The sequence below is a fragment of the Botryllus schlosseri genome, chromosome 14, assembly GCF_051294905.1.
Source record: "Botryllus schlosseri isolate E-star chromosome 14, Bs_hap1, whole genome shotgun sequence".
Classification (NCBI taxonomy): domain Eukaryota; kingdom Metazoa; phylum Chordata; class Ascidiacea; order Stolidobranchia; family Styelidae; genus Botryllus; species Botryllus schlosseri.
The window spans coordinates 22,552,319-22,579,847 of NC_137249.1; the positions used below are offsets into that span (position 1 = coordinate 22,552,319).

General features: G+C 40.2%; 3 protein-coding genes and 2 non-coding genes across 5 annotated transcripts in view; 4 read left to right on the forward strand and 1 right to left on the reverse strand.

Annotated features, from left to right (window-relative positions):
- LOC145456519 (protein arginine N-methyltransferase 1-like) overlaps window positions 1-560 on the forward strand; it is a 340,886-nt gene extending 340,326 nt beyond the window's left edge. The window contains exon 11 of the mRNA XM_080334657.1: window positions 246-560. Within this exon, the coding sequence (XP_080190783.1) occupies window positions 246-329 (84 nt within the window). The 3' untranslated portion in view covers window positions 330-560. The remainder of the gene's footprint in view (window positions 1-245) is intronic.
- An 11,794-nt stretch (window positions 561-12,354) lies between these two features.
- Window positions 12,355-15,548, forward strand: LOC145456525 (marginal zone B- and B1-cell-specific protein-like). The gene is made up of 3 exons (XM_080334665.1): window positions 12,355-12,857; window positions 12,978-13,186; window positions 15,191-15,548. The coding sequence occupies exons 1-3, from the start codon at window positions 12,594-12,596 to the stop codon at window positions 15,423-15,425; spliced, it is 708 nt and encodes a 235-aa protein (XP_080190791.1). The 5' UTR covers window positions 12,355-12,593; the 3' UTR covers window positions 15,426-15,548.
- A 2,921-nt stretch (window positions 15,549-18,469) lies between these two features.
- Window positions 18,470-21,560, reverse strand: LOC145456528 (ficolin-1-like). Its single transcript, XM_080334668.1, has 5 exons — window positions 21,452-21,560; window positions 21,340-21,398; window positions 21,188-21,277; window positions 21,027-21,123; window positions 18,470-19,726 (listed from the first exon to the last, which is right to left on the reverse strand). The coding sequence occupies exons 1-5, from the start codon at window positions 21,510-21,512 to the stop codon at window positions 19,617-19,619; spliced, it is 417 nt and encodes a 138-aa protein (XP_080190794.1). The 5' UTR covers window positions 21,513-21,560; the 3' UTR covers window positions 18,470-19,616.
- Window positions 21,561-26,387: 4,827 nt separating this feature from the next.
- Window positions 26,388-26,459, forward strand: Trnaa-ugc (transfer RNA alanine (anticodon UGC)). Its single transcript has one exon. It is a non-coding gene; the product is annotated as a tRNA-Ala (tRNA).
- Window positions 26,460-27,195: 736 nt separating this feature from the next.
- Window positions 27,196-27,267, forward strand: Trnap-ugg (transfer RNA proline (anticodon UGG)). The gene has a single exon. It is a non-coding gene; the product is annotated as a tRNA-Pro (tRNA).
- The last annotated feature ends 262 nt before the right edge of the window (window positions 27,268-27,529 follow it).

Sequence of the window (27,529 nt, forward strand, 5' to 3'; positions counted from 1 at the left end):
ACATAATCAGTGATTACTAGACTTGGACTATATTTCTTGTAACCTACAGCTGTCCCGATGCATATTTTCTAGCTCTATTTCATGTTTAAGCGCAGCAATGGTTGTCAGGTCTTAGAAATTTGCCTGGAGCGAGATGCCATATATTTCGGTTATCGGTGAAGGAGCTAGTTATCGGCTGTATCGGTATCCGGTATCAGTCTGGCTCTGGGTTAAATACAGTGTACGTCAAATGTGAACTGTTACAGCGAGATCTGGACATCACCCTCGACGTCGAGTTCAAAGGGGAACTGAGCGAAGTCGTGGAGTCCAACAGCTACAAGATGCGTTGAATTCGTGTCGCCGACGAACTGCGGGTCTGATGAACAGCGTCATGCGCGACCGAATTGCTGACTTGCCTTGGTTGGATGCACTACTGAGATTCCTGCTGCTGTCAAGTTTTCCACTCTTTTGTATCTGCAAATCGCGTTCGTATCAAGCCTACACTTTTGCGGTTTGCCGTGTTTTCGCCGGTAGACCCGGTCCCGGACTCTTGAAAAGAGTAAATTTTGTCGAACTTGTAATTTGTGCGGTGTTTGGATGGTAGGGTTGAGGATCAAGATAGCAGGTTTGTAGGATATAATAAACACACGCTTCTGTCGATTCAACTCGCCCGAACAACTAATTCATCTAGTACTCAGTGGTGGCATTTTCATTTCCTGGCACACACTTAGTTTTGCAGAAGTATATAAACTGATTGTCAACTAATGTTTTAAAATGTCAGTGAATAGTGAATTTGGTTAGGCGTGCACAGACTGTTGGAACACAGTTTTCTCGCGATCAGACACGGAGTAATCGCGATTAGTAGTCGTAATCGAATACTTCCCATATCTAATCGATTTCATCGTGAAAGAACGATTACTTATTATTTGTACTAGGTAGTATATAGGATTTGCTCGTCACTGCGTATGAAGCAATGTTCCCTCTGATTTTTCACTAGTCTGTACGCACACACCAATTCACTGCGCGGTCTCTTGGACAACAGTGCGTAAAAGGGTCATCACTTCGGATTTGTTGTGCGCAGCTTAAAAGGAACATTGGTAAGAAGTATATCCAATTTTCCACACATAGTAAATATAGGTATTCGATGTACATTGTAGTGTGAATGAAAGAACACCTGCCGTACTGTATATCAGGTTATCAACACACTTCAGACGCCACTACCTCGCAGCAGGATAATAATCGCCACTCTCCCTATAGTTTCAAATAGTAACTAATGCATTGATGTTCGGTTGTGCTCAGTTAAACGCAGTTGCACTTATTCCGAAAATATAAATTAAAATAGAATCAGGCACTGAACCACGTAGAATCCACCCTCCAAATCTGAAATTTTGGGATTGTTCGAAGCTTCGAACAATCGAAGAGCGAAACGGGTCATTGTTTCCCGATTAGCCGATTGTTCTGAACAATGCTCATTTCAGATGTTGAAGGTGATTTTTCATCAATGTCGGGACCCTGGCCATATTTTATTTCATTCTTCTGTGAGTAGTGTGGCCGTAGCTTTCGATCAAGACCAAATTCAGTAAATTCTGCCCTCTGGAAGAAAACAAAATTGGTCGTTGCCGTTCCATGTTTACATTCCATAGTTTGACCGTTGCTGCTTGGCGAACAGTAGGCCTATGCAGAACGGATGCACCTAGGCCTACATCGGAAAAAGATTTGAAATTTTGTACTCGTCAAATAAAACATTACTATTTCCACAAAGAGACATTGAAATCAACAGCTGCTGATATATACCATTACCCAAGGTTACCATATCTTGGAAATCTGAAAAGAGGACACTTTTTCAAAATTTTCAGACTTGCAATACAGGAGGAAAATCCTTCGTGGTCGGTTGACGTATGTATGTCGTTATACTTTATTGTATGTTGTAAATTTCGTGACCTTCAGTCTGTTACATAATCAAAAGATATTGTAGTCGCAACCAAACGTAGCAGACTAAAAGAAATTACTTTCGTGAGACGCACACGCAAATTGTCATGTCTTTATTCCTTTGTGGATTCCCCGGGTGGCATTTTTATTGTGGGCTCAGATTAGAAGGACAGGACTATTAGTCACGCACACCCAGCGTGGCCATATTGTCAATGGACACATGCTCAAAGTTTCGGCCAAGGTCCTTCTTTAGTAGTACACTTCGTGGAGTGGCATGTTTGCCGAAATTGCATATGTCTTTTGGTGTATCGTGGCGTGGTAATGACCGGCACCGAAATGCCTATTCTTAATTCCCATATATTATGTGGGCCTATGCTTTTTTTCTTGAGTGGGAAAGGTATAGGCATATGCATTTCAAAATCAAGCGATCTAGAGAAATTTAAATCGAGAAGCTCGAAGAAAATTTTTAAGTAAATTAAATCTCTCGAAAAAACTCTATAATTGATGTTGCTTTACGAAATACTTTTGAGTCCCCTTCGAGCTCGCTCCCCACCCTATTGGGGAGTTTGTAGTGCGGTAGGTACGTACCCGGAAAGAATGCAAATCGTGGGGTGCGAAAAATCGTCCTCCATAAAGTTGGGCAATGGTTACATTATGATGTGACAAGCAAATGTCGTCAGGCTGGTAAGAGAAAATTGTGAAAACCCTCTATAAGATTATTGATATTTTCCATCCATGTTCATAAACCAAATTTGAACATTTCTTTCACCCAACTTCATCAATTTGCATGATTATCATTCAAAATACAGCGCGAAAGGAGAGTTAAGGCGTGGGTGGGTCGTGCCTCACCTGCGACAATGCAATTCATCATAAACAAATCGGAATTCATAATAACTGGTATATCAATCAAATGCTATCGTCGCACTGTTTCTGAAAATCCAAATATTAACAGTGTCAGATCACCAGAACCTCCTCAAAATCGCCAAGGAGTGACATTCGGCTTTATTACAGATAATGCTATCGCAGAGAAACAATAGCAAGGTGAGGCACAAACGAATCTGCCTCATGCACTATTCGCCAGCAATCGGACAATCGCATCACAGTGACACGCGGATCGCTTTCGAAAACCAACAATCTTGAAGGAATTGTATACTAGCGACGGCCAATATACGTAATGCGGAGCAAATACATTCCCTTATTACTGATTTATCTGATGTAGCCTATTTTCCACCCATACTTATAACCTTAAATTGTGGTATGTGCATGATAGCTTAGGGTTACCATACGTCCTCTTTTAAGAGGATTTGTCCTCTTTTTTGACTTTTTTGAAAGTGTCCTCGGAGGACGGCCTTTTGTCCTCTTTTCTGAGATTCTGTCCTCTTTTTTGAAAATTTAGGTCAGATTTAGAGCAGATTGCGAGTGATATGCCGTAAATTAGCACAGAAGTGACGCTCCGGCGGGTAACTTGGAGTGAAAAACGGTGATTGTAGCTCTGGTCGGAAAGATGACCTTTTTTTAGCCATCCACCTAGCAATGCGGAAAGAAAAACGGTATTTTGAGCTCTGAGCGGAAAAGATGACCTTTTTTTTTTAGTCAACCGATCACAAAGTGGGAAAAATTCACCGGTTTTTGAGAATTCGTCTCCGGTTTTGAAAGTCTCAAATTTCTGAAAAAGTGTCCTCTTTTTAGATTTCCAAAATATGGTAAGCCTATGATAGCTATTATACTTTACTTATATAGCCTGCGTTGTCGTTGTTCGTGGTCGTTATAGTGTTTTCGACTGCAATAGTCATATTTACATCAGGTCGATATTATGTTTGATTCCACATCTGCCAACTTGAAGCACGGCGCACTTCTTGGTTTTTTTAAGACACAGCTAACATGGAACAGATGGCGAGCAGTAGCCTATATAGCTTGCGTGTGAAGATGGCTAATGTTATGAGAAACAGAACGCCAACTCAATCAGCTAACCTAGCTTGTAGGTTTTATATATTTGCGAAATGCGAATCCCAATCCAAGGAAATCGGCATCCCCATCCCCAATCAAAATCATGAATCTGACTAGTTCTCCACAGTCCAAATGATATATTTAACCAAGTTTGTTGTTAGTGAGTGCTAACACAGTGCTGTTCATTAGGGCTCTTCAAAAATGACTTTTTTCTCAAATCGTACTGGCTACTTGATAAAATTGTTAGGTTACCTAATTTAAGCCTACACACAAAGTTCGGTTCAATTCCAACCAGTAACCGTTTTGCTACAGGAGAAGAAAGTTTCTATTTATTATATAAGAATATATAATTTAAAAAATCTGAAAATTTTCCGTTAACCCCATGAAAGTATTAGACAGTCTCTAGAAACGATCCTCGCCAAATTTGGTTCAATTCCAACCGGTGGAAGCGGAGTTATTGCCATCGAAAAATTTTGATTTGAATAAAATAGTATTTACGGTGAGCACAACTATAATAAATAAACAAAGAATCGGTCACCGTAAATACTATTTTATTCAAATCCCAATTTTTCGACGGCAATAACTCCGCTTCCACTGGTTGGAATTGAAACAAATTTGGTGAGCATCTTTTCTATAGACAGCCTAACACTTTCATGGGGTGAACAGAAAATTTTCAAATTTTTTCATTATTTATTTTAATATAATAAATAGAAACTTTGTTCTCCTGTAGCAAAGCGGTTACTGGCTGGAATTGAACCAAATTTTGTGTGTAGGCCTAAATTAGGTAACCTAACAATTTTATCAAGAAGCCAGTACGATTTGAGTAAATTAAGGCATTTTTGAAGAGCCCTACTGTTCATTTCAATGTTGTAAAAAGAAGATAGGACGAGCAAAGGGCAATAGAGAGTATAAAACCGAAATCACGACCTTAAATATAATATTTTTTATTTTTTTCCTTTAATCCTTTTCGTTGTGCAATCTGTATTATATAACGAAAAAATTTAAACATGTATTGTAGAATGTAGAATTGCAACGGCTAACAGGGTGCAGTGGGTTAGGCATAGCAAAATTTCGTACCAAGATGAAAGCTGCCTGGCTACCATAAGATGTGCGCAGACGAGCGCAGCTTCAAAGCTCTAGCAAAGCAGTCACCTACATTTTTCGAGCCTGGCTGTTAAAGCTGTAAAGGGGGACGTATTCCCTAAAAAGAGGACATTTAGGCGTCCGCGCAGGACATTTCTGATTTCCTGAAAAAGGAGGACGATTCCTAAAGGAGGGATTGTGGTGACGTGTGGCGAGATAGCGCAATGGTGTAATCCACTGCTGCTACACCAATGGGTTGCGGGTTCTATAGTCCGACCGACGTCGACTTCCGGATTCATATCCCAAGTGTTGGAGGTTTCTCTAGGCTCCGTTACAATGCAACATGCGTGGCTGATTTTGGAGGTCCAGGACCACGAGCAGAATAAAATTTATATTTTCGCAATCCCCCACGGTAGCTTTCGATTGATACCCATTTTATCAAATTTAATGCTCGTCAAGTCGGTCAAAAATCAGCGTCAATTTGCCTTTGACCAAATGGAAAGTATGACGTAGACGAATTTCACACAACAGTGAGATTTGCTTGTGTCCACACCATATTGGACGCTATGGTGGGACCAACCATCAGATATGACAAAACGAATGAATTGTTTTGTGGTATTCATGGTGTTTTTCGACTGCGATGGTCATTTACGCCAGGCCGGTATTCTTCACTTTGATTTCGTAGCTGCCGACTTGCAGCACGCGGTTCACTTCTAGGTTTTAAGACAACGCTTACGCGGGTGAGATGGCGAGTATAGGTGCCTATGTATAGATATAGGTCTACCTCCAACACTTGGGATGGGATTATGGTGTCGATCTCTGTCGGAGTCAAACCCGCAACCTATTGGTGTTGCAGCTCTCGCCACGCATAATTCGTCATATGAGCAACGGGTTAAACTGGATGCCGACAAGTTGCGCGATAATCCAGGAATAGAGGTGTAGCGTTGCTAAAAAAATAACCTGTTGTTCCAAATTTCACTCGCTTGATGATAAAATTGTCAGGTTGCCTAAAAAAATGCTACACACCAAATTACAGTCAATTCCGACCAGTACAGGCCGCGCAATCTTGAATTGAAATTTCGACCATTTTTGAATTAGTAGTATTTACGGTGGAAAATTTCGACACTTCGGTATGACAAAACATCTTGCTCCATGCACTGTATAATTGTATGAAGCAGGCAATAATTAATACTAGGGCTGGGCACAATGATTCGTGTACTCTAATCTGAATCGAGTATTAATTTTAATAATTCAAGTCGAGTGGTAAAATACGATTTTTTCGGTAGGCCTACTGAAATTATACGCTTCTCGCCACTGAAAGTTAATTTATAAACGAGAATTATAGTTTCGATACTAATTTTCACTGAGAAGCCTCGAAACCTTGATTGGCGGCATCGTAGCATACGAAATATATAGTACAGAGCTAAGAAGGTTACTGGACGTAGCACATTTCCAAAGTCATGATCGCCCCACAACATTGTCACCAAGTGGAATGAAATAGGTATAGTCGAAAAAATACCAAAGTATATCTTTTATGAGCCGGATAACCGGCATTATATTCTTTGTGGCGGCATAAACCGGAGATCTTTGAACTTTGATGTATTACATTCTGTTATGACGTCATACTGAATGACACTCGATTGCTCGACTCGAAGCATATTACGTGATTCAGAATCGAATCACTCAGGTACTCGATTTTTCCCAGCCATAAAACATACGATTACAAAGCGCATATATTTTACGAACGCAATGGGGTTCTGAGTAGATTATGTCGCGACTATTTGTTCATTATAACTAGAAATCGGGCTGGATTGCCGCATTTCCCCGGGATCAACGTACGCAAAGCGTTTGGACGAATGAATTAATTAAAGCCGAATCTCACGCATACACAATAACACACTGTCCGTGATCAATTTCGCGCTGCAATCAAAATGACTGTCACGGAAAGCTGGCTTGCGATGAGTTATTGTGAGCACGAGAACGTGGCGCTTATGGGCGAAAAACAACTTATTTTAGAGGATGAGAATGTGTATTGTGTATTGTATTGTACAATGTGTAATCGTGGGAAGATAGGGCATACGTGGCATATTGAAAAGGAAACTGCAACATTTAGAAATCATTCGCGACCCACCTAAAATGGATTCGCGACTCACCGGATGTTTTAAATTGATTTTTGTTTTAAATGCAACCCTATTGCATATATCGTAAGCTAGTTTATGATGACTCTGTAATAAGCCTTAAAATGAATTATTGATAGAGGGCAGAAGGGTATATTAAATACAACTTGCGTATAGAGATAGTTATATCACTATGCTAAGTATGCAACGTATTTGTGATTCCAAAAAGACGAATGTTGAACCACCCCGTTAGTCATTACGAGCAGCAATATTCAATAGATTATTGTATGTTGCTAGTTTGATCTAGCCTGTAGGCCTATATATTTCCTTTACCAGCAAGACCTAGGACACGCAAGAAGAGGTCGTTGTGACTCGCGAGGCTCTCATTCTCTTCGATGGAGTAATCCGTATTGAACAGTCGCAACGACACGGATTTTCAGTCTGGTCGCTAGTGTCCGCCCCATAGTGTCGGAAGCCTAATTTGATCAGGCAATGATTACTAGCAAGTACGTTGCGCGACCCATGTTGTGTGCATCCCAACTATTTTAGAAGCGGTGCATTGTCATTTCAAGGAAGTGTGAACTGCGCAATTGATCCGTTTGGTATTTTTCATATTTGTCGCGTCATCAATCATTATTGGAGCAGCTAACTTAGAAATGCTATAATCTTAAATTTATCCATTCATAATTGCAAATTCTGTGTTACATCAGGAACAACTAATCTAGATATCCCCGAAAGCCAAATCGGAAGGAAAGTGCAGACGAGGGAGTTCTAGAGAATCGAATAATATTTCGCTGTTATAAAAGTATAAACACTTTCATTTAGGTATGCCCCGATCCCTATTGTTGAGAGATATTGGGAGCATCAGTATCAAGAAAGCAAAGTAGGCCTATCTGATTTTGAATCATTTAGGATTGCCGCGGACAAAAACGTGTTCTATGTGGGTCGGTTATAAGCAGATTCTTTCCCTTCTGCAGATTCGTCAAATACTTTGACCGTATTATGAGAGCATTCAACGAGCAGAAATGCTCGTAACTCACACAAAAAGCTATTTACCTATTTTCACCCTTTCTCGATTGTTTACATAGATTATTGAGTACCAATCTTTCTGCGATTCGTGCGTTAATGATTGCTGAAAACCGAATGAGCTCACCTGTTGTGAGAGAAATATTCAGGAATAAGATAACCCGTGCATTAGATCAACGTGTCCAAAACTAGGCGACGTGAATTATAGCCTACACGTAAGTAGTTGCGAAAGTATGTTGGTACGTGAGCTACACATGACGATTATAGGGGAATGGCAGAGAATTGTCTGGAAGCGAAGCGCAGTTCGTACAGAGTTATCCTCATAAAATTCATATAGGATGTATTAGAGAAGTCAAAGATGCCGGAGCGGTATATAGTATGCGTAGTAGAAGTCGGAACCCACAAGTTCGGCCTGTGTTGGAAGTTGTAATGTGTAATTGCGTGCTAGACTTAAACTCCTTGATTGGTGGAATGCGCCGCGCAAGCAAAGTTCAGCATGAATCGAGAAAAAAACAATGCAATCCGTTGACAGAGGGGCACTCCGATCTACGAAGTTATATAAACCAGTCATAAACTGTAAGACAACTCGAATGCACAAAGCATACGCACTGGATATAATATGCAATTTGGAATTCCACAGCGGTAGCCCGACATCAGACGGTGTCGGATCCGTTATATAAATTCGTACATGGCCGGGAAAGGCGGTAAAAAGTATGATGGTTGGTTCTTTGACCTATCAAATTAATTAACGTAATTCCAGTTGTCTAAGTCATTTAACATTTCTTGGGTCTGTAACGTTCTGGTCAAGTTTTGATCGCATCTTATACTGCATATGTCGGCATTGTCCGTCATTCATATCATTCGCACAACTTGGCTCAAGTCGTGTCAACACGGTTAGGATCTATTTATAGCAATTATGTCCCTAAATGATGACCAATAATGTCGTGTAGACTTATGCTCAAATTCACAATAAATATTCATGTAATATTCATTAGCCCTAGCGATATGAATGTAACAAATACAAAGGCAATACGAGGGTTTGTTTGCTTATTCACCGTGAGCCAGCACATAACAACTTGTCCAATTGATAGAGTCCATTTGTCTTTCTCTACTGTGACTTATGTAACACGTCCCTCACCGACTATATGTATATAATGTATATTATAGGAATATGCTGTAGTAGGACGTTATTTAAGTGGCTTAGTTATGTGTGACGATCAGTAGTGTATAGCTAACGCAGGGGTGGGCAAACTTTTGAGATCGCGGGCCACATTCAACATTTGAATGCATTCGCGGGCCGCACTATATAAAATTGGCATTATAAGGCACAACGCAATATCGGTATTTGATTATATAGTGAGGACATGGAGATGGTATATATGCTTATTTAAACAATCCAACATTGCTTTGATGATATCGTACACGCGTCTGAAACAGTGGCGAGATTTCATATAGGCTGATCAGCCTTCATAACCAATTCGTCAAACTATAGAGATGAAAGTCGGTTGTCCCGATTCCTAGAACAGGATTAAAATTTAAATCTATGGGCAGCGTTCTGTTCATAGATTTACTAATTCCACTTTTGGTTCATTTCCAGGACACACAATGCTGACAGCACCATAACCATGTTAGCTTCAAACACGCTTCTACTACATAAAATATAAATAACCTAATTCTACGCGAACGAATCTACCTAAGACACGCACGAATCGTTTTTTTATAAGCACATCACTGAAATAATTAAAACCGGAGTGGCCAATCTGAAATCACAATTGTGATCCGAATTATGTCTATCTCGTTTAGGATTTCTGTGATGTTGAGCAGTTTAAACCAGTGACGTGCGGTCCAATGAGGCAGGTGAGGCAGTGCCTCACCTGTCGTCAGGGCGAATAAGTGAAAATTGTGAAAACCCTCCATGAGTCGATGATTATTGATATTTTATATCGATGTTCATAAACAATTAAATTTGAACATTTTTTCACACAACATCATCAATTTTCATAATTATTATTCAAAAATACAGCGCGAAAGGAGAGTTGCGGCACAGGTGAGGCACAGGCGGGTGGTGCCTCACCTGCGACAATGCAATTCATCATAAATAGCTCGGAATTCATAACAACTGGTATCAATCAAATGCTATCGTCACACTGATTCCGAAAATCCAAATATTAACAGCGTCAGACCACCAAAACCCCCTCAAAATCGCCATGGAAGGTGACACTCGACTTTATTACAGACAATGCCATCGCAGCGATACAATGGCCAGATGAGGCACAAACGAATTTGCCTCATGTACTATTCGTTAACAATTGGACAATCCCAGCACAGTGAAACGCGCTATCGATTTCGAAATACAACAGTCTTGACTTGACTGTCTTGTAGGAATTATATAGTAGCGACGGCCAATACGTAATGCGGAGCAAATACATTCCCTTACTTATGTAGCTGTTATTTATTTTCCGTTAAATTGTGGTATGTGATAGCTACTTGCATAGGCTGCATCGTCGTTGCTTTATGCTTCGAATAATTTATACCGGTACTTGAAGAGATAGTAATTATTAGGGATGGTGTGAACCTCTGAAAGGTTCAGGTTCGTGTGAATGTGAACATCGTGACGTCACGTGACGTCATATTGCTAATTTCAACCCTACATTTCAGTGAGGTTATAGCCTCTATTAATGCACACGATACCTAGCGACGACCGAGGCCACATAATGTCACAATGCTGAAGTACATATTGACTTTTTAAACGTCGCCAATTGTGTCAACTGGGGCAATCAAATGATATAATAATCCCATAAAATCAATATCTTGCGTCGCTTTGCCAACGATTTCGACGAGGACTTGCAAGGAATATATAAGCTTACGTCTTAACGGTCTAAGCCACACCGGACAATGTATTCGACGTCTGAATATTGCTACGTTGATATTGAGCAGAGTGTAAAACGGGTTTCTATATACTTGCTACCGATATTACCGAATTAACAAAGTTATATAACAGTAGTGAATCTCACGGATTTGGATTTTATGACATGGTCAAGCTCACAGCAGAGAGTCACTAAATATTCACAAACTGAAAGCTGGATATTTCGAGCAAACTTATGTAAGAAAGCAAGTAAAATATTTTAGATTGGCAAGGTGGGTGCTCATTTCGTGTTGATTTTTATGCTGCCAGCGCCATGCAGAGAGTGGTGCGATGTTGAAATGCAAATAATTTCAACCAAAGATGTTATAATGACGTGAAAAATGGTAATCTATGAAAAAGGTTCACAGTGCAGAACCTACCAAGGTTCGTTTGTGAACGTGAGCCTCTAAATTTCTGAGGTTCACACATAGAACGCGAACGTGAACCTCACGTTCACACCATCCCTGGTAATTATTATCCGTTTAAACTTGCCCATTTAGCACAATAGCGACCAGTCCTACATGCATTGTATAATGTGGAATTGCAACGGCTATCAGTGTGCAAAGAAAATGCTCTCTATACCCGCTGCTGTTGTTATTCACATTTTGGATCTCTTTATCAGGTAGGCTACTTTATGTGCGTGCGTGTTTGTGTGTGTGTGTGTGTGTGTGTGTGTGTGTGTGTGTGGAGGGGGTCCGTGCCTCACCAGCCATGAACCTCACGGCACGTCACTGGTTTAAACCTTTCAAACTGCGTGGGCCTTGAGAGTCAGGCTGTCGCGACGGAAATTAAACATATGATATAATAAATATAATAGAATAATAGAGGGAGTATTCACCTTAGAACAGTGGTTCTCAAACTTTGTAGGTCAAGCCCCCTTTAATGATGGTAAAAGATTTCTCGCCCCCTTATCGTCATATCACAAAACGCAAACAGGATGCTAGCAAACCTAACGGATAGTTTGATGGCGTGGAAGGTTACGACTGTGGATGAGAGATTTTTGAATATGAAAAGTCAGACTAAATATAGAGCAATAATTACGAATGGTAAGGAAATCGCACGGATCGCGAATTTTTTTTCAGTTAAGCTCAGCTTCGCACCCCCTTCAGATGCTTTCATGCCCGCAAGGGGGGCGCGATGCCTATGTTTGAGAACTGCCTTAGAATTATCATGGTGAAATATACTAAGAAAAAGATTAATCAAGTCCCTGCATTAATTCGATCTTTAGTACGCATTTCAATAATATTTTTAATAAGTTTCTCTAGACTCTCGCGGGCCGCACAGAACGGTGTGAAGGGCCGCATGCGGCCCGCGGGCCGTAGTTTGCCCACCCCTGAGCTAACGTGACTGGGAAATTGAGATACGGAATTCGCAAGATTGGTTAATTCATATCGATTGTCTGTGAAAAGTCTGTCATAAGTCTACCGTAACCGAAGTGAAAAGCATAAATTATCCTTAATGTAGGCTACTGTTCAGTGTTGCTAAAATACACCAAAGATAAAGGAGGATAATATTTATGTAACTGTTTGTGTTATAGGACTTAATATATATCTTTACCAATACAACATTAATTTTGCCTATACAGTTGGGCGAAAGGCGTGATTAAAATGAGTGGTCGTAGACTTATGCTTGTTCTCTCCATCGCCATATTGATGGCAATAACTCGGTTCACGCACGGTCAAGTTACGCTCAGCGGAGATCCCAGCAAAATTCCACCAAATCCACATAAAAGAAATACGCCAACAGAGGGGACAATCAGTATGGGTACTCCGGACCTGAGTGACGAAGACTCCATGGCAATACACATGCCCAAGTATTTGAGCTGTGACGCGTGCAGAATAATATCAATGCGATTTTCTGACTCATTTACAGTTGAGTATTTTGAATCCGACGTCTGATGGTAGCGGTAGTCACCTATTGATAATTTCATGCTATTATTCTGCAGCCTGAATAACGAAAAATTCTATCGAGAAGTCATTTTTTACTTTCAGAAAGAGATCGAAAAGTTCCCATCAATCAAAAGTCGCAAAAGAGAGTTATCAGAGGATAGGGTCGACGATATATTGGAGGATATCTGCAACGATGAATGGACTCAATACGGAATAAAAGAGGTCGACGGCGAGAACCGATTATCCGGACCAGGATTTGAAACTAGCGACATCCCTGGTGTGATGCAGGGCGGCGGAAAATGGCCTTTCAGGTTTGTGAGACGACACGAAAACCATACTACCATATCTATGGTCGCTCGTGCTATGTTTTAAAATGTTCATATAATCTATCTCCATGCTGTACTTGATTTGAATTAACAGAAGACCGCTGGACAAAAGCAGCTAAGCATCACTGTAGTATAAACGCTATAGGCTAGGCCAACGCGCTCCTGACAATATTACTGTCTAAAAACTTGCTTTATAATCAGTTTTCAGAACTGAAAAACAGTCATGTTCATTATTCCCTGGGGCATATGGCATAGATCAGTGGCTCTCAACCTTTTTGACCGAGTGGACCGGTAAAACTTTAAATAAATGTGGCCGACCAAAATGAAAGCTAAATTTCATTGCGACAAATGTATGCATATCTAATGTAATATAAGAATCTTGATTTACTGCTGACTCTTTGATATTATATATTTATACGAGGTTCTATTGAAGTTTATGCAAGAGGAAGTTCGCGAAGTTAGCTGTTAAAGACCAGAAACTTGATTGTTATTGTTCGGTATCCTTTGATAGAAAGGCTACCATGATGTTTGCTATAGACTCAATATTATCCTGATAAGTTTCGCTTAATTCAAAGAAGTCTGTTTAAAATACTCCGAAGCCTTTACAGAAAAACTTGTCGGAAACAAGTTGTATAGGCTATCTATAAAAGGTTTCGCACAGCAGTACCACAATTGTGACGGCGGCCTGTCTATTACGGCACCATGCAGAAGATACGTTCCCAACTTCGACATCAACTTACAATTCGATATTTTACTGATTTGATTAATGGACAAAAGTCCCACTTCTAGCATACTGGAAGTGGGATAGGGAATGGTAATATATTTGGCGGACTGGCAATAAACTTGTCACGGACCGGCGGCTGAGTACCACTGGCATATATATCAATCGGGGTCAGGAATTATTAGTCTCGGTGTGAGATTGAGATAAATCTTGTATACCTATTGCCGATACTTACCACGGGGATTTTATTAGGCTTTCCGGAAGAAGTACAGTCTTGTGGGTGCGTCAAATGCTGTCCACTTAAATACTGTGGACCTACAGAATACTGAAAACGAATTCTACAGGGTGGAATTGCAATAGCTCATGTATTGAAATCGGCATCATTTCATTCATTTCTGAAAAGGTATTCATGTCCGGAAGTCATTTCAAATAAAAACTTTCAATTGCTCCTTTCCGTGGAGATTCATCTCGAAGGTGCTTATTATTAGTGCTTATCATTATTAGTTGTATTACATTCATTCTTAGCTGGGGATTGCTGTAAGGCAATTGATCTGATGATGGTTTTGAAATAGTTTATGTGTTATACTCATCACTCTTATGGCTATAAGAGCATAGATGGAATGATGTGACACGTGTACTTGCGTGTGGTCCAACAATCCGAGTAAAGCGGGCCTCCTTAAATGATAGGGAGACGGAGAGTCTCTCGAATAACATAATCAAAATAATGCAATTTGCACATTAAATCGATCTAATGTTTTTCTATGTTTTGTAGGCTACACAGACCCACTTCATGATTATCATTCGAGGACTTGTTTTGTAAATTACTGTGAAAGAGGACACCGAAAAAATAGAGAGTTTATATCATTTTTTAATTTAAAAAATACAATTTCATTCGCAAAATCATAGGTGTATATGTCACTCTAAGATTCAAATATTGCCTTATTGTATGCGTTTTGATGATAGGCGATAAACTGTTTTTCTTTAATGACTATATTCAAGGCTTCGAGGATGATAGGGTATATCTACTATACCTCGTCGTTTTCTAGTTCCACGTTAAGGATTTATAATCACACGACAGTTCACACAGTATTTGGAAAATCCAAATAGAAACAGCACTGAATCCATGGGACCTCAGGAACTCGTCTCTTGGCAAATCGCAGTTATTTGTTGATGCATGAACCGGCTTGTCAGGGTTCAATTGAGACTCGGGTACCCCATGGTCGCTATTTTATAGGTCACTTATATTTTATTTATACTCTTCATTCTAGGTTTAAGCAATTTTGCAACGTCATTATCGGCGATATTGGAGAAGATGTCATTTATGAAACATTCCGTAAGTCTGAAGCTCAAGGTTTGGAGAAGCTGATGTGTTTTTCGGAAATAGAGGGCTCGCCAAGTTTCTGTTCAAGTACGCCGAAAAGCGGGAAAAAACACAAAGCTAAGAAGGATGCAAAAGATTCCAAAAAGAAGCTGAAGAAGAGATCCAAGCGCGATGAATTATAATGTCTGTGCAGAATCCCGCAGTACTTCAATCATGCAACTGAAAATCCAAGCCAACTTCAGCATACACAACGCAATAAAATTGACCGAAAATATATTTACCAGTAAAATATTTCTACAACTGTTCATCTGCATCCAGCCTCGATATGTCATAAGAAGGTTTGGCAAGACCAAGGTGGATATGATAGTTTAATTAATATATAATAAAATGTCACATCTATATAACATCAAATCCATCGGTACGCGGTGTCTCACAAAAGCCTCCGGCGAAGAGAGCGTTGCCAAAAATCGACAGGAATTAGAATAAAAGTATATAGACGTAGTGTAAGATCACTATGGATATCCAAACATGATTTGTGTCAATCAGGTCACGGTCGAGGTAGATAACAGTGATATTAAACAGAACAAACAGAATTTGCCCAACCAACAGATCTCCCGCCGACGCGTTGTCTTGTGACGTGACGTCACCAGACGCCATAGGTGGCGCCCCGTCACAAAAGCTGACCTGACCAGGCAGTTAATAACTATGATGTGTCGTGTGTACCGTGCCTATAGGCAGAATTCTTGCCATCGCTGGTCGTGTTCAGAATGCGTTGTTCGCGAACAGAAAGCTTGCATCGCTTTTCCCACCGTGGTTTAAGCTATTTAAATACAAGAATCATGTTAAGGTTTTACCTTGGTGTAACACAGAGTGCGGAGAGACCCCAGTCTTCGGTCCGCATCGATATCAGAGAACGCACCGTCGATGATTAGTGAGTGGTAACGGCATGTAGTAGCTCAGTATATCATGCGTCTAGAATAGGGTTGCCATCAGATGTGGTCAGTAACGAAGTACATCTACTTTTTACATGTACTCAAGTAGTTTCCCTCTACTTCTGGTACTTACTCAAGTAGGTCTGATTTTCTCTACTTCTACTTCTACTTCGTAATATTTTGTGATTTACTTACTTACTTTTCGCTATTTTCAGTTTGTCAAGTAGAAGTAGTTTAATCCCCCAATACGAAAGATAGCCTGAGGAATTTAGGAGCTTCGTTCACGGAGTACTAACATTTAATATTCATAAAAGTCAAGAAAAACCCAGAAATTTTGTTGCGCTTCACGCACAGTAGTTATGGAGTGACAAATATGTTTTCACGAAAGTATTAGTGAATATAATTTAGGTACCAGATTGCTTGGTTCCGCTCACACCGCATTGTCGACCGTATCAAATATTTCATCACAGTAAATATAGCTCACCATAACGTTTGAAACTACCGTTTCGCAATCTAGCATTTACCCATCATATCGTAATATAGCAGCCCATGGCGTGTCCTAATCTGGAAAAGTGGGCTAAGACTTTTTGAGCGTTCGGTCTGTTTTAGCAGACTACCGTTAAAACTGTCTCGACAAAAGGCATTAAAATTCTCTCGTTGCTGTTATACCATTCTTACGTCACACTATCTATTTCATCTTTATATTTCGAATTTCAATCTCCGTATTTGCTGACGGTCACTCCAGACGAGGGTCAGTTGAAAAGCTTAGAGTGAATAAATTGCGAATATGAATGTGTTGTTAGTTGCAATATTCAAATTCTGTACCACAAGGAACCTATCTAAATTTAAAACCGTTCTCCCGTGTACGTACATCGGTCCACTCCTCGCCATTTAGTAACTCTCAAACTGCGTATAACTAAGCATAACCAATTTATTAACCATGCATTAATGCAAACAATATCATTTGAAACTAGGCAAAGAGATGAATATTATCCTGCTGCGTGGTAGCGGCGTCTGGGGCGTAGGGAAAATCTGGTATGCGGCATTAGAGATGAGCGGATTTGAAATTTCTATGTCCTAATCCAATCCAAATCCGAACCTTCAAATCCAAATCCTAATCCATAACTTTTTCATATTCAAGTGCATGTTCAATCCTAATCCGATTCCAAGGGGAAATTCAGAAAAAAATACCAATTTACGCAATGGAGGGATTCGAAAATTTTCTTTCACAACCAACGATTCACTTGATTCAAGATAACTTAGTAACCATAAGTACAATAATCTGATCTGAATAAAGTTTGTCGCCATTCGCCACACGACATTTCAATCAACCAGAAAATAGGTAAATCCAATCCAAATCCTAATCCGTTCTGAAAAAAAAGTCTAATCCAATCCAAATCCGACAAAATTTCACAAATCCTGTTGTTTTGAAAACCTAATCCTAATCCATGCTCATCTCTGTGCGGCATGCAGTACGTGTGGATAATATGGCTTGCGTGCGGGCATTTATTTTATTATTATAATCGGGCTGGATTGCATTTACCAATCGACGTCATCAAACCCTTTGCAAGAAGGAGTGAATGAATTTAAATTTTGAGGCACGTACAAAACAAACCTTCAAATTTCGCATGGGAGACTGGCTTACGACATTTATTGTTCTTAGTAGTTATGTTTTGTTTTGTTTTGTTTTTTCAAAACAGAGAGTTCTGACGCGCCTTTTACCGGAAATGTCTAGCTCGCGCAGTCAAGCGGCCACCATAGGTTGTATGCTCTACTGTCTACCAAATGTTAAAAAATATATTACTAACATCGACATGCCCTTTTCAGTTATAAGCAATTTCAAAGCATGAACTTGATTTCGCGATTGTCGTGTAAACAATAGTACGCGGGCTAATGAATTTGTCGGGAGAAGTGAAATTCGAAGTTTGATAACGTGGCAAAAAATCACTTTGGTCTGAACTTCATCTCCACAAATTTCATGTAGGTCCATGCATCCTGGTCACGGTCAAACCAGGATACTCCGTGTACTTCGGTTTCCCCATACACCCCGTTCAAGTTGCTGTACACGTCACGACAATTATTGTACCACCAAGCTCCTTTCCATCTATTCGCGCAACTCTGCTTTGGATTCAGGTCATTATCGGCGTCCTTTGTGGAGAATTGCTTTCCGCCATGTGAATGCTCAAATGAGTCTGTCGCATTGCCAGAATATCCAGAAACTGCCAAACGGTATTTGTCTGATGCCGCTCCGATTTGGAAGGAGCTAATATAGCACAAGAGAAAGGATGTAAGAGGAATATGAAATACAACGACTTTCAGGGTTCATTACCGACTATAGAGAGAGAGATATGATATTCTTTCTCGCCTGCACCATCGAGATGCTTTGGCGACGGAGTTGCGCTACGGCCCCATGAGGTCATCTAGTCTGCGCCCCCGTTTTTTTTTCTCCTCCATGCTATCCGTGATTGCTGAGCGCCTAGCAGGATAGCTGCGGATACCATTTTTCGAGTCTTTGGTATGACCCGGCCGGGGATCGAACCCACGACCTACCGCTCGAGAAGCCGGACGCATAACCATTACACTATCTCGCTCGGTATATATAAATATATATTATAACTTAGTGGTTCGCAACGGAAGCCTTCAGACTTGCTAAATCAGTGGTTCTCGGACTTTTTTAAATAGACCCATTTTATGATAATGAAATACTTTCAAGCGCTCATTTCCTGATTTCATGAAATACTAAAGAGAGCAATCAGAATGTTGGCAATCCCATAGGGTAGTTTGATGGCATGAAAGGTTAGGACTGTAAGAAAATTATCAAATGTGAAATTCGGACAATGCACAGAGCAATAACCATGCGCTGGAGGTAAAGCACGCCAAGCGCGAAATATTTTCAGTTAACTGCGCCTTCGCACCACCTTCAAATGTTTACACGTGGGGGCACGTTCCCAGTTTCAGAACCATTGTGCTAAATGATTGATAACGTAATTGGTAATATTTAAATTAGGTAAATCCCGAGGTAGTTTCGCTTCGTAACTTAAGTCAGGTAATGAATCGAGTCATCCCGACACTGTGTTTCACAATATCTAACCCAAAAATCCTACCTTTGAATTATCATCGCTAGGGTAAGCTCGCGTATATCGACTTATGGAGGATGATCAATTCGTAAAACACCAAAATGTCTCGTCTATCAAGTTAATGACACAATATCTAAAATTATATCTAGTGATATTGGCAACTCTCGTGGATCCATTCGCCGAATTTCCACAGTGTGCAATAACGAACACTCGTTTTAGATTTCTGCTGATTGTTTCGTTGATGTGATTGGTTAATGCGCTTGAGAATGAAAACTGTCTGATTTTGCGACCTGTCGGCTTACTTCTTATTGTAATGCTGAAAGATTATTTTGAAATCACATAGTGGGTCACAAGAACCGTTGCTTTAAACTTGCCTGTATTTAGCCATCAAATGAATTCCTGTATTGTTCGTGATCATGTTGATTTCTAATTCCATATTTCCTTGCTTTGTCCTTTCATGCAACTCCTCGAGCCCTGATGACAAGCGTTACGATATCATGGAAGACGTTGGTTTCGAAGCAATCCACTTTACCAGAATAAGGTTTTAATAAGGGCATAACCTAGGGTTACCATATTTCTGTGACACAAATTCCGAACACTCTTTAGCGCCCACTAGAGGATTTCAAAATGAGTTTTGACGTCACACTAGCAAAGCGTTGCCCATAGACCAGAGGTGGTCACGATCAGGTTCAGAAGAATGTATGTGGCTGAATTTTGTGTAACCGGGACCGAAACCACATTTTTCAGACCCTTCCCACTTAAATAAACAATGATTTTGAGCCCACCATGGAATAATCGATGCAACTTCGGGGGGGGGGGGGGGGGGGGTTGCTATATGAATCTGGTTTCTATGTGCATCTGGTCGTTAAATTTTTTGAATGAATTCCATCAATAATATTGGTTGTTCCATGTATTACTATATAGTTACTACAGTTACTACACTCTCCGCCCGCGCCCACATGATCAATGTTAGCGGTATAATTGGTGGAGGTGGATGAGTTCGCAAATACAGGGAGCGTAATTGTACATCGTTAAGTCATATTTATGTCCCACGGATAAGATTGTTTATCAGCCTTATGCCGGTGCGTACCACAGAGCGTTATAAACTCCTCACATCCAGCGGTTTCCAACCTTTTATGGTCACTACTCCATTTACAATTTGAAAACATTCCGTCGCGCGGATCAAAATTTGATGTCAGCACCTTTGCCCCAACTTACTCACGGGCTATTTTGGAAGCTGATTACGTTCAACATATTCGCGAAACCCAGAATAAAGGCAAACGACCGCCAACTTTGGAACCACTATATATCATTGAATAAAGCATTCAAACGGCCTTAACGATCTCTAGGAATATACCGTTCTCCTATAATTGCGATTACAATTAGGCTTATTCTAGTGAATGAAGGTTGTTTTCATTTATATTTTATTGCACTTTTTGCGAGGGTGTTAGTCCCCATATTAAAATCAATGAGTGTGATAGTGAATCGCGCGCAGCGCGAAGAAAAATATCATGCATCAGCATAAATATTCCCAAAAATAATGTTTTCGTGTTAATTTACGAAAAGATTGTGGGGCCACGCCAAGTCTTCAAAATTCCGGACATTTGGCATATTTTAGAAATTCCTGCCGGACGCTAGTTTGAACAGTTAAATTCCGGACATGTCCGGGAAATTCCAGACGTATGACAACCCTAGCATAACCAAGATAATATCGACGTAATCTTACAGGTTGAAGGAGTCAGGTTGAAGAAGTCAAAAATCAAAACCTTCCTACCGAGCCACCAATTTCCTTCACAACTCCCGAATCCTTTTCTGTATTCATCCCAACCTCGGTAGAAATCTATATCTCCATTTACTCTTCGCTGGAAAATCTGCAATGGAATTCAGCAAATACTCATTATTTAAGAAATGCCGTGGATTTGAAATGCTACTCACGGTCCATCCCTCGCCCGCAATGCATCTCTTCGTCTTATCTTTGATTTTGATTTGAAGCTCTTTCTGCATCTCCGACATCCTTCCCGGACCCTGAATGAAACACACACTGAATTGAACCTTCATTGTTGACGTCAAATCACTCGTATTCCGACCCCGCAGTCTCCCTTCCATATCCATTTACCGTTGATGTATCTTCTCATGCACAATTTCGCTGGAAAACAGAAAATACAATGCGATTGAAATTGAGACACTGCTTCATCGTACCTGATGAACGAAGGTAGATCGCGAATCCGAACAGTAATAAAATCCAAATTGTGAGCGACATTTCAAAAGCAACTTGATAATTCAATTGCAGCTGCCGTGATGATGCGTATCGAACAGAACTTAATATGGCAGGTGTTCGATAGATAATGTATATGCTCACAATAGTTATGCAAAAACTTCAGTTGAATCACACGGACATGCAAATTGCTTTTTTAGTTCCGTGTCCTGCAATTTAGTTCAAGTGATATTTGTTCATTGAGCAGGTATTCGATCGTTTATGACATACACGAAAAATATTTACATTTCTCAAAATTACATCGTTCTATACGACTAGGATCCCCGCGCTGATCACTTTAAGCCAGGGTTGTCAAACTCAAATTGGGTTGCAGGTCGGATTCATACCTTCCAACCGCTCCCGGGCCAGACCAGTTAACTGATTTCAAAGTGATACGTCATGCCCATGCTTTATACTTTAATACTTTATTACCAGGTATATATAGATTTGAGTATATTATACACTATCTCTGATCGTAGGTTTTTTATTCTGGCGTGATTGGCGGATGAAGACAGTTATGGATCGGTGATACAATGTCACTCCCCAGCACACCGCAGCTATCCGAAATATCATGTATGTTTTTCCTCTGGGTGCATATTGTGGTTCTCACTCAGTTCAATTCGCATATAGACATCGGGTTCTATTTTGCTTTAACTCGATTTTTGAAATTCCTTATATATGGTTCAAGATTTCGATAGGTTGTCCATTCAACATACTAGCCCGAAACCCAGGAATAAAATACATGATATTAAGCGTTGCTCTGGTGATACATGGCATGTACTGGCAGGAATCACAATAATCATGTTACAATTATTGATATCACCACTAATGAAAGGATGTCACGTACATTTTGTCGTGTTTCGGCATAGACAGTGGCTGGGAAATTAAAAATGTTGGTGGTTGATGTTGAAAAGGCCACCTAAGCAGTATGAAACTATGATTATGGGGTGTAAAAGGCCATCTTATCAATAAATATGAAATTATTCCAGCCCTACATTTCATTGAAGTGATAGCCTATTTTAATGTACAGTACACGTTACCTAGCGACAACTCGGGCCACATAATGCCACAATGCTGAAGTACATATTGACATTTTAAACGTCACCAAATGTATCAACCGGGGCAATCAAATTATATTTTAATCCCAGAAAATCGATATCTTCCGTCGCCTTGCCGACAATTTCGACGAGGACTTGCAACGGAATATAAGTTTACCGCTTAACGGTCTAGGCCAGACCGGACAATGTATTCAGCGTTTTAGTTTAAAACGATTTCTATACTTTCTACCGATATTACCCCATTAACAAGTTATTCAACAGTAGCCAACACCTGCATCGCATGGATTTGGTTTTTATGATACAATAAATATATGAAATCAAGATTGACCCCGTACGCCCGTTACATTTTTTACATCAGACAATGATATCAATTTCATTGATTGTTGAATAAGCATCATTCGCTGACTACACCTACATAAAGTGTATGTCACTCTTGATGTTGTGTGATTTTGGGTCAAACTCACAGCAGATAGTCACTAAATATTCATAAACGGAAAGCTGGATATTTCGAGCCAACCTTTGTAACAAAGCAAGTAAAATTTTGGAGATTGGCAAGGTACATATCCGTTTGGTGTTAATTTTCATGCTGCCAGGGCCATGCATAGAATGCTGGTGCGAAGTTGAATGCAAATAAGTTCAACCAAAGATTTTATAATGACGTGAAAATTGTAATCTATGTCTATGACAAAGGTTCGCAATGCAGAGCCTATATACCAAGGCTCGTTTGCGAACGTGAAGCTCTAAATTTCCGCGGTTCACACAGAGAACGCGAACGTGAACCTCACGTTCCCACCATCCCTAGTCTCAACCAAATTATATTGTGTTGTCCAATACATAAAGCGAAAAGTTGAAAATGAATGCTTTGCAATCAGTAAAGTATCAGCTGATAGGTACTTCTGTTTCGACGTCGGGGTGACGCAATATGTATAACCTACCATATGTCATTATATAATGACTTCGTTGCTCTACTATGAAACACCTCTTGAATCGGAATATCCTGATTATCGGTATAATTTATCAAATTATGAGGTGCAAAATAAATCATGCAATAAATCATTTATGCTATAGAATTCAACAGTATCCGCGCACCCTAATTTCGCGTGGGTGATCCAAACGATAATATCTATGGTAGGAAGTTGTTGTCGATGAGTTTGTTATATTCCCATATTTTATCGAAATATATTCGATGTAAGTATTTGGACCATTGCAGTGATGACACATTCATGCTAGCATTCGACAACGTACCTTAATTTCGCATCTCGATCCCGTATGTATCTGAACCAGGATTTCTCAATCGTGGGCGCCATGGCGCCCACTAAAAGCTGTGCTGGAAAAATCGATGATTTGTGCAAATGTAACTGCAACAATACTGAGGTCGACTGAAATGTCCCCATCTATGTGGACTGTGGAATTCCTGTTGTGTGTGTTGTGAGATTATTCATAGTCATGGACGCGACCTATTCAACATGAGCGATGTCTTGAAGCCTATACAACTACTAGGGTTGTAACCAAGTCACAAGGTTCCGAGTCAAAAGTCAATCTCACTTTTATACTTTTGACTCGAGTCAAGTGGGGTAATTTTCAATTCACCCCCAAGTCACGTCCGAGTCCAAGTCAGGGAGCAGAGGGTCGATTCAGCGTCACAGTATTGTGACTCCAGTGCGAATCCAAGTCATTGTGTTGACAGTTCAGTTTCGAGTTAGAGTCTTGTTATTATACCCCCTTTCTATAACCCTGCTCGGTGATATATTTTTTCCCTCTCTTTTCAGAGTTTCTGGTCGACTTTTCAAGTACGAGAACTATTAGACGAAATACAAATTGTGGGGTAACTTTATTGAACTTCGAAATTACAATGAAATGTCGATCTTGGCCGTCTGAGACTCGAGTCATGAGACTTGGTCCGATTCATGCGAAATGACTCCAGTACAAGTCGAGTCAATACACTGATCGACTAGTTTCCATTTTCACCCATGCAAAATGGACATTTCAATCTTCTGAACCGGAGTCTTCCTACATAGTGTACTCGATCGTTCTTGGTTTAACACTTCCGCAGTATGTATGCGCAATTGCTAAACATATGCAACCGGGATATTGAACGTTGCAAGCCAGCAGAAAGATCTAGTGCGCGGGCCTTGGCTTTCACTTTTTGTAAATCTTAACCAATGCAAAATGGCATATACACGGACTGGACATTTCAATATTCTGAACCATAGTTTTCCTAAATAGTGTAGTCCAGGGCTCTTCAACCGGGTGTTTCGTACACCCTAGGCTAGTGTGTAACTAAAACTTTTAAAGGGTATAACCTCTCGAATGGGGTGTACTGAGGTGTACCAAATCCCCATTATACAATGTACCGATGAGTCTCTACCGGATCAATTACACGCTAAACAAGTAGTATGAGAGAGGTCAATTTGATCCCCTCCAATCAGCGTCGAGTATTTGATCACGTGACATCTGTTAGCCAATCAGAATGCAGAACGATGTGGGTGTGGTTCCAATACGAGAGAGGTGTGGGTTGTGTGAGAGATAGCATAGTTCCAGTTCAGTAACGCTGAGATATTTATTACGTCATTGCGTAAGTTGATTACCTATGATTGCGTATTGCATCATGATTACGTCACATGCGTAGTTGATTACTTTAGTTATTTCGAGAGTGGCTTTGCTTAGTTCCAATAATGCTTAGATATGATTACGTCTAGTTCCAGTTTATTACGTCATTGACCCCCTCCAATCAGCGTCGAGTATTTGATCACGTGACATCTGTTAGCCAATCAGAATGCAGAACAATGTGGGTGTGGTTCCAATACGAGAGAGGTTTTGGTTGTGCGAGAGATGGCATAGTTCCAGTCCAGTAACGCTGAGATATTTATTACGTCATTGCGTAAGTTGATTACCTATGATTGCGTATTGCACCATATTCATGATTACGTCACAAGCGTAGTTGATGCTCACTGTTATCTTCAAAACCATGAAATTATTGCGAGTATCACCTGCGCTCACTGAAGAAAAGGATGAAATTATATCCACGGCATATTCCTTAGCTAGAAATTTTATCATGTATGAAATCGATGGCTCAAGCGTTAAAGCAAATACGCAGGTGGAGAAAACCTTACGACGAGATGTTACTGAAATATTTGAGCGATATCGAACTATCCTAAACGCAGTCTCCAAGCGCCTTCGTTATAGTGAAGTCAATGAGAAATATAAAGAACATTCACCCATTGAGCGAATGTTCCTGATGATAGCCGATGAAATATTCAGAGATAGTCAAGAAAATTGGGGTCAGATTGTGTCTCTTTATGTGCTTGGCGGCATTCTTGCTCGCAATAACGAGGCTGCGCATAACGGCAGGGATATAGATGCTATCATACAGACACTCGGGAATTACATTGCTACTAAAAAACGAAAGTGGATAGAACAAAATGGCGGATGGAGGCATTTTGTCATGTGGTATCACTTATAAAAGCTCGATCGCAGTTACTATTTGTTATATTTACATCATGGGCTCCGTGCGAATAAATGCTTGTAAGTTTATTGGATCCAAGGCCGTATCATGGATAGTATATTCGAAATGTATGAAGATGGTTGGTGTGGATGTAATGGAAATATCGTATCCTTTCACTATACTAGAATGTGAAGGATGTAATTATACAGAGCTGCTAGCATGTGATCAAGACGAAAGAAAAACAATGAAGATATACGATACTGAAGTAACGAAAGAAGAACATCGAGTTGTTTTTAAGTCAACAGCAACAGTAGAACTATCTCATAAATTTGCTAATGCTACTGCTCAAAACTAACATTTAAGCCGTCGCAATCGCTTGGGGATTTAGCTCAGCGGTAGAGCAGCTGTCTTGCAAGCAGAAGGTCACGGGTTCAATTCCCGTACTCTCCACTCTTTTTTCCGTTGAAGTGCTAATGACGCAAAGGTGGCGCAATCATTTCAATTTGATTATCACTCAGAATGTGTGCTTTGAAAAGACTGTGTTTCGAGCGAGAAAAGTTTCGGAATTGTTCTGATTCTACTATCAAAGCGGGACCGATTGACGAATCGAATCTATTTAGTTGGTGGGCAACAATTGAAGGACCCCAAGGAACGCCATACGAAAAAGGAGTGTTTAAAATATTAATAGAATATCCCACAGAGTATCCGTTTCGACCTCCGAAGATGAGATTTGAAACTCATATATTTCACCCGAACATTAGTGTGAAAGGCACTATATGCGTGGATATTTTGCAGAAGCAATGGTCACCAGCGCTAACTACATCAACTGTGCTGCTATCAATATCTTCGTTACTTGGCGCACCAAATCCAAATGATCCTATGAATGCGGAAAGTGCACATCTCTATCTGGAAGATAGACAACTCTACTTTAAACGCGCTCAGCAATATACCGAACGCTATGCCAGAGTTTCTACCAACTGCGATTTGTCAGCGTGATTACAATTATTAAAACTATCATTTGCTTGTGACTTGTTTATGCCTTGTAAATATTAATTGTGGAGCCCCACCTTTGTAATAAAAAAACTCCATAATGTGTCTTTGTTGGTTATATGAAAAAATAGCGCGAGTTAGTGATTTATTGGCGAAAGATTATTGCACTGATCTGATGCATCTTGACTTGTGCGCTGATTCGTTGGTCTAGGGGTATGATGCTCGCTTTGGGAGCGAGAGGTCCTGGGTTCAAATCCCGGACGAATCTGCATTTTGCTACTAGCTAATGGATAAACACGCCCGAACACGAGTCAGTGATTTATTGAGCTATGAAACGACCATCACAAAACGCTTGAAATAGGATTATATTACCAACAACAATGGCCTTACCCTTGAAATCAATGACCAAGCACGATTTATAAAGCACACGATAATGTTCGTCTTTACAGACAATCATATTACGCGATGGGTATGTAACACAATCTTCAATTGGTTTCACTACAATTCTATTATCATAATGGAAAAGTATA

Coding starts and splice junctions, on each gene's coding strand:
- LOC145456525 (XM_080334665.1), top strand. CDS start 12,594: ATGAGTGGTCGTAGACTTATGCTTGTTCTCTCCATCGCCATATTGATG. Junction 12,858..12,977: donor GATTTTCTGACTCATTTACA/GTTGAGTATTTT, acceptor TTTTACTTTCAG/AAAGAGATCGAAAAGTTCCC. Junction 13,187..15,190: donor GGCGGAAAATGGCCTTTCAG/GTTTGTGAGACG, acceptor TCTTCATTCTAG/GTTTAAGCAATTTTGCAACG.
- LOC145456528 (XM_080334668.1), bottom strand. CDS start 21,512: ATGTCGCTCACAATTTGGATTTTATTACTGTTCGGATTCGCGATCTAC. Junction 21,399..21,451: donor GATCTACCTTCGTTCATCAG/GTACGATGAAGC, acceptor TCTGTTTTCCAG/CGAAATTGTGCATGAGAAGA. Junction 21,124..21,187: donor TTGCGGGCGAGGGATGGACC/GTGAGTAGCATT, acceptor ATTCCATTGCAG/ATTTTCCAGCGAAGAGTAAA.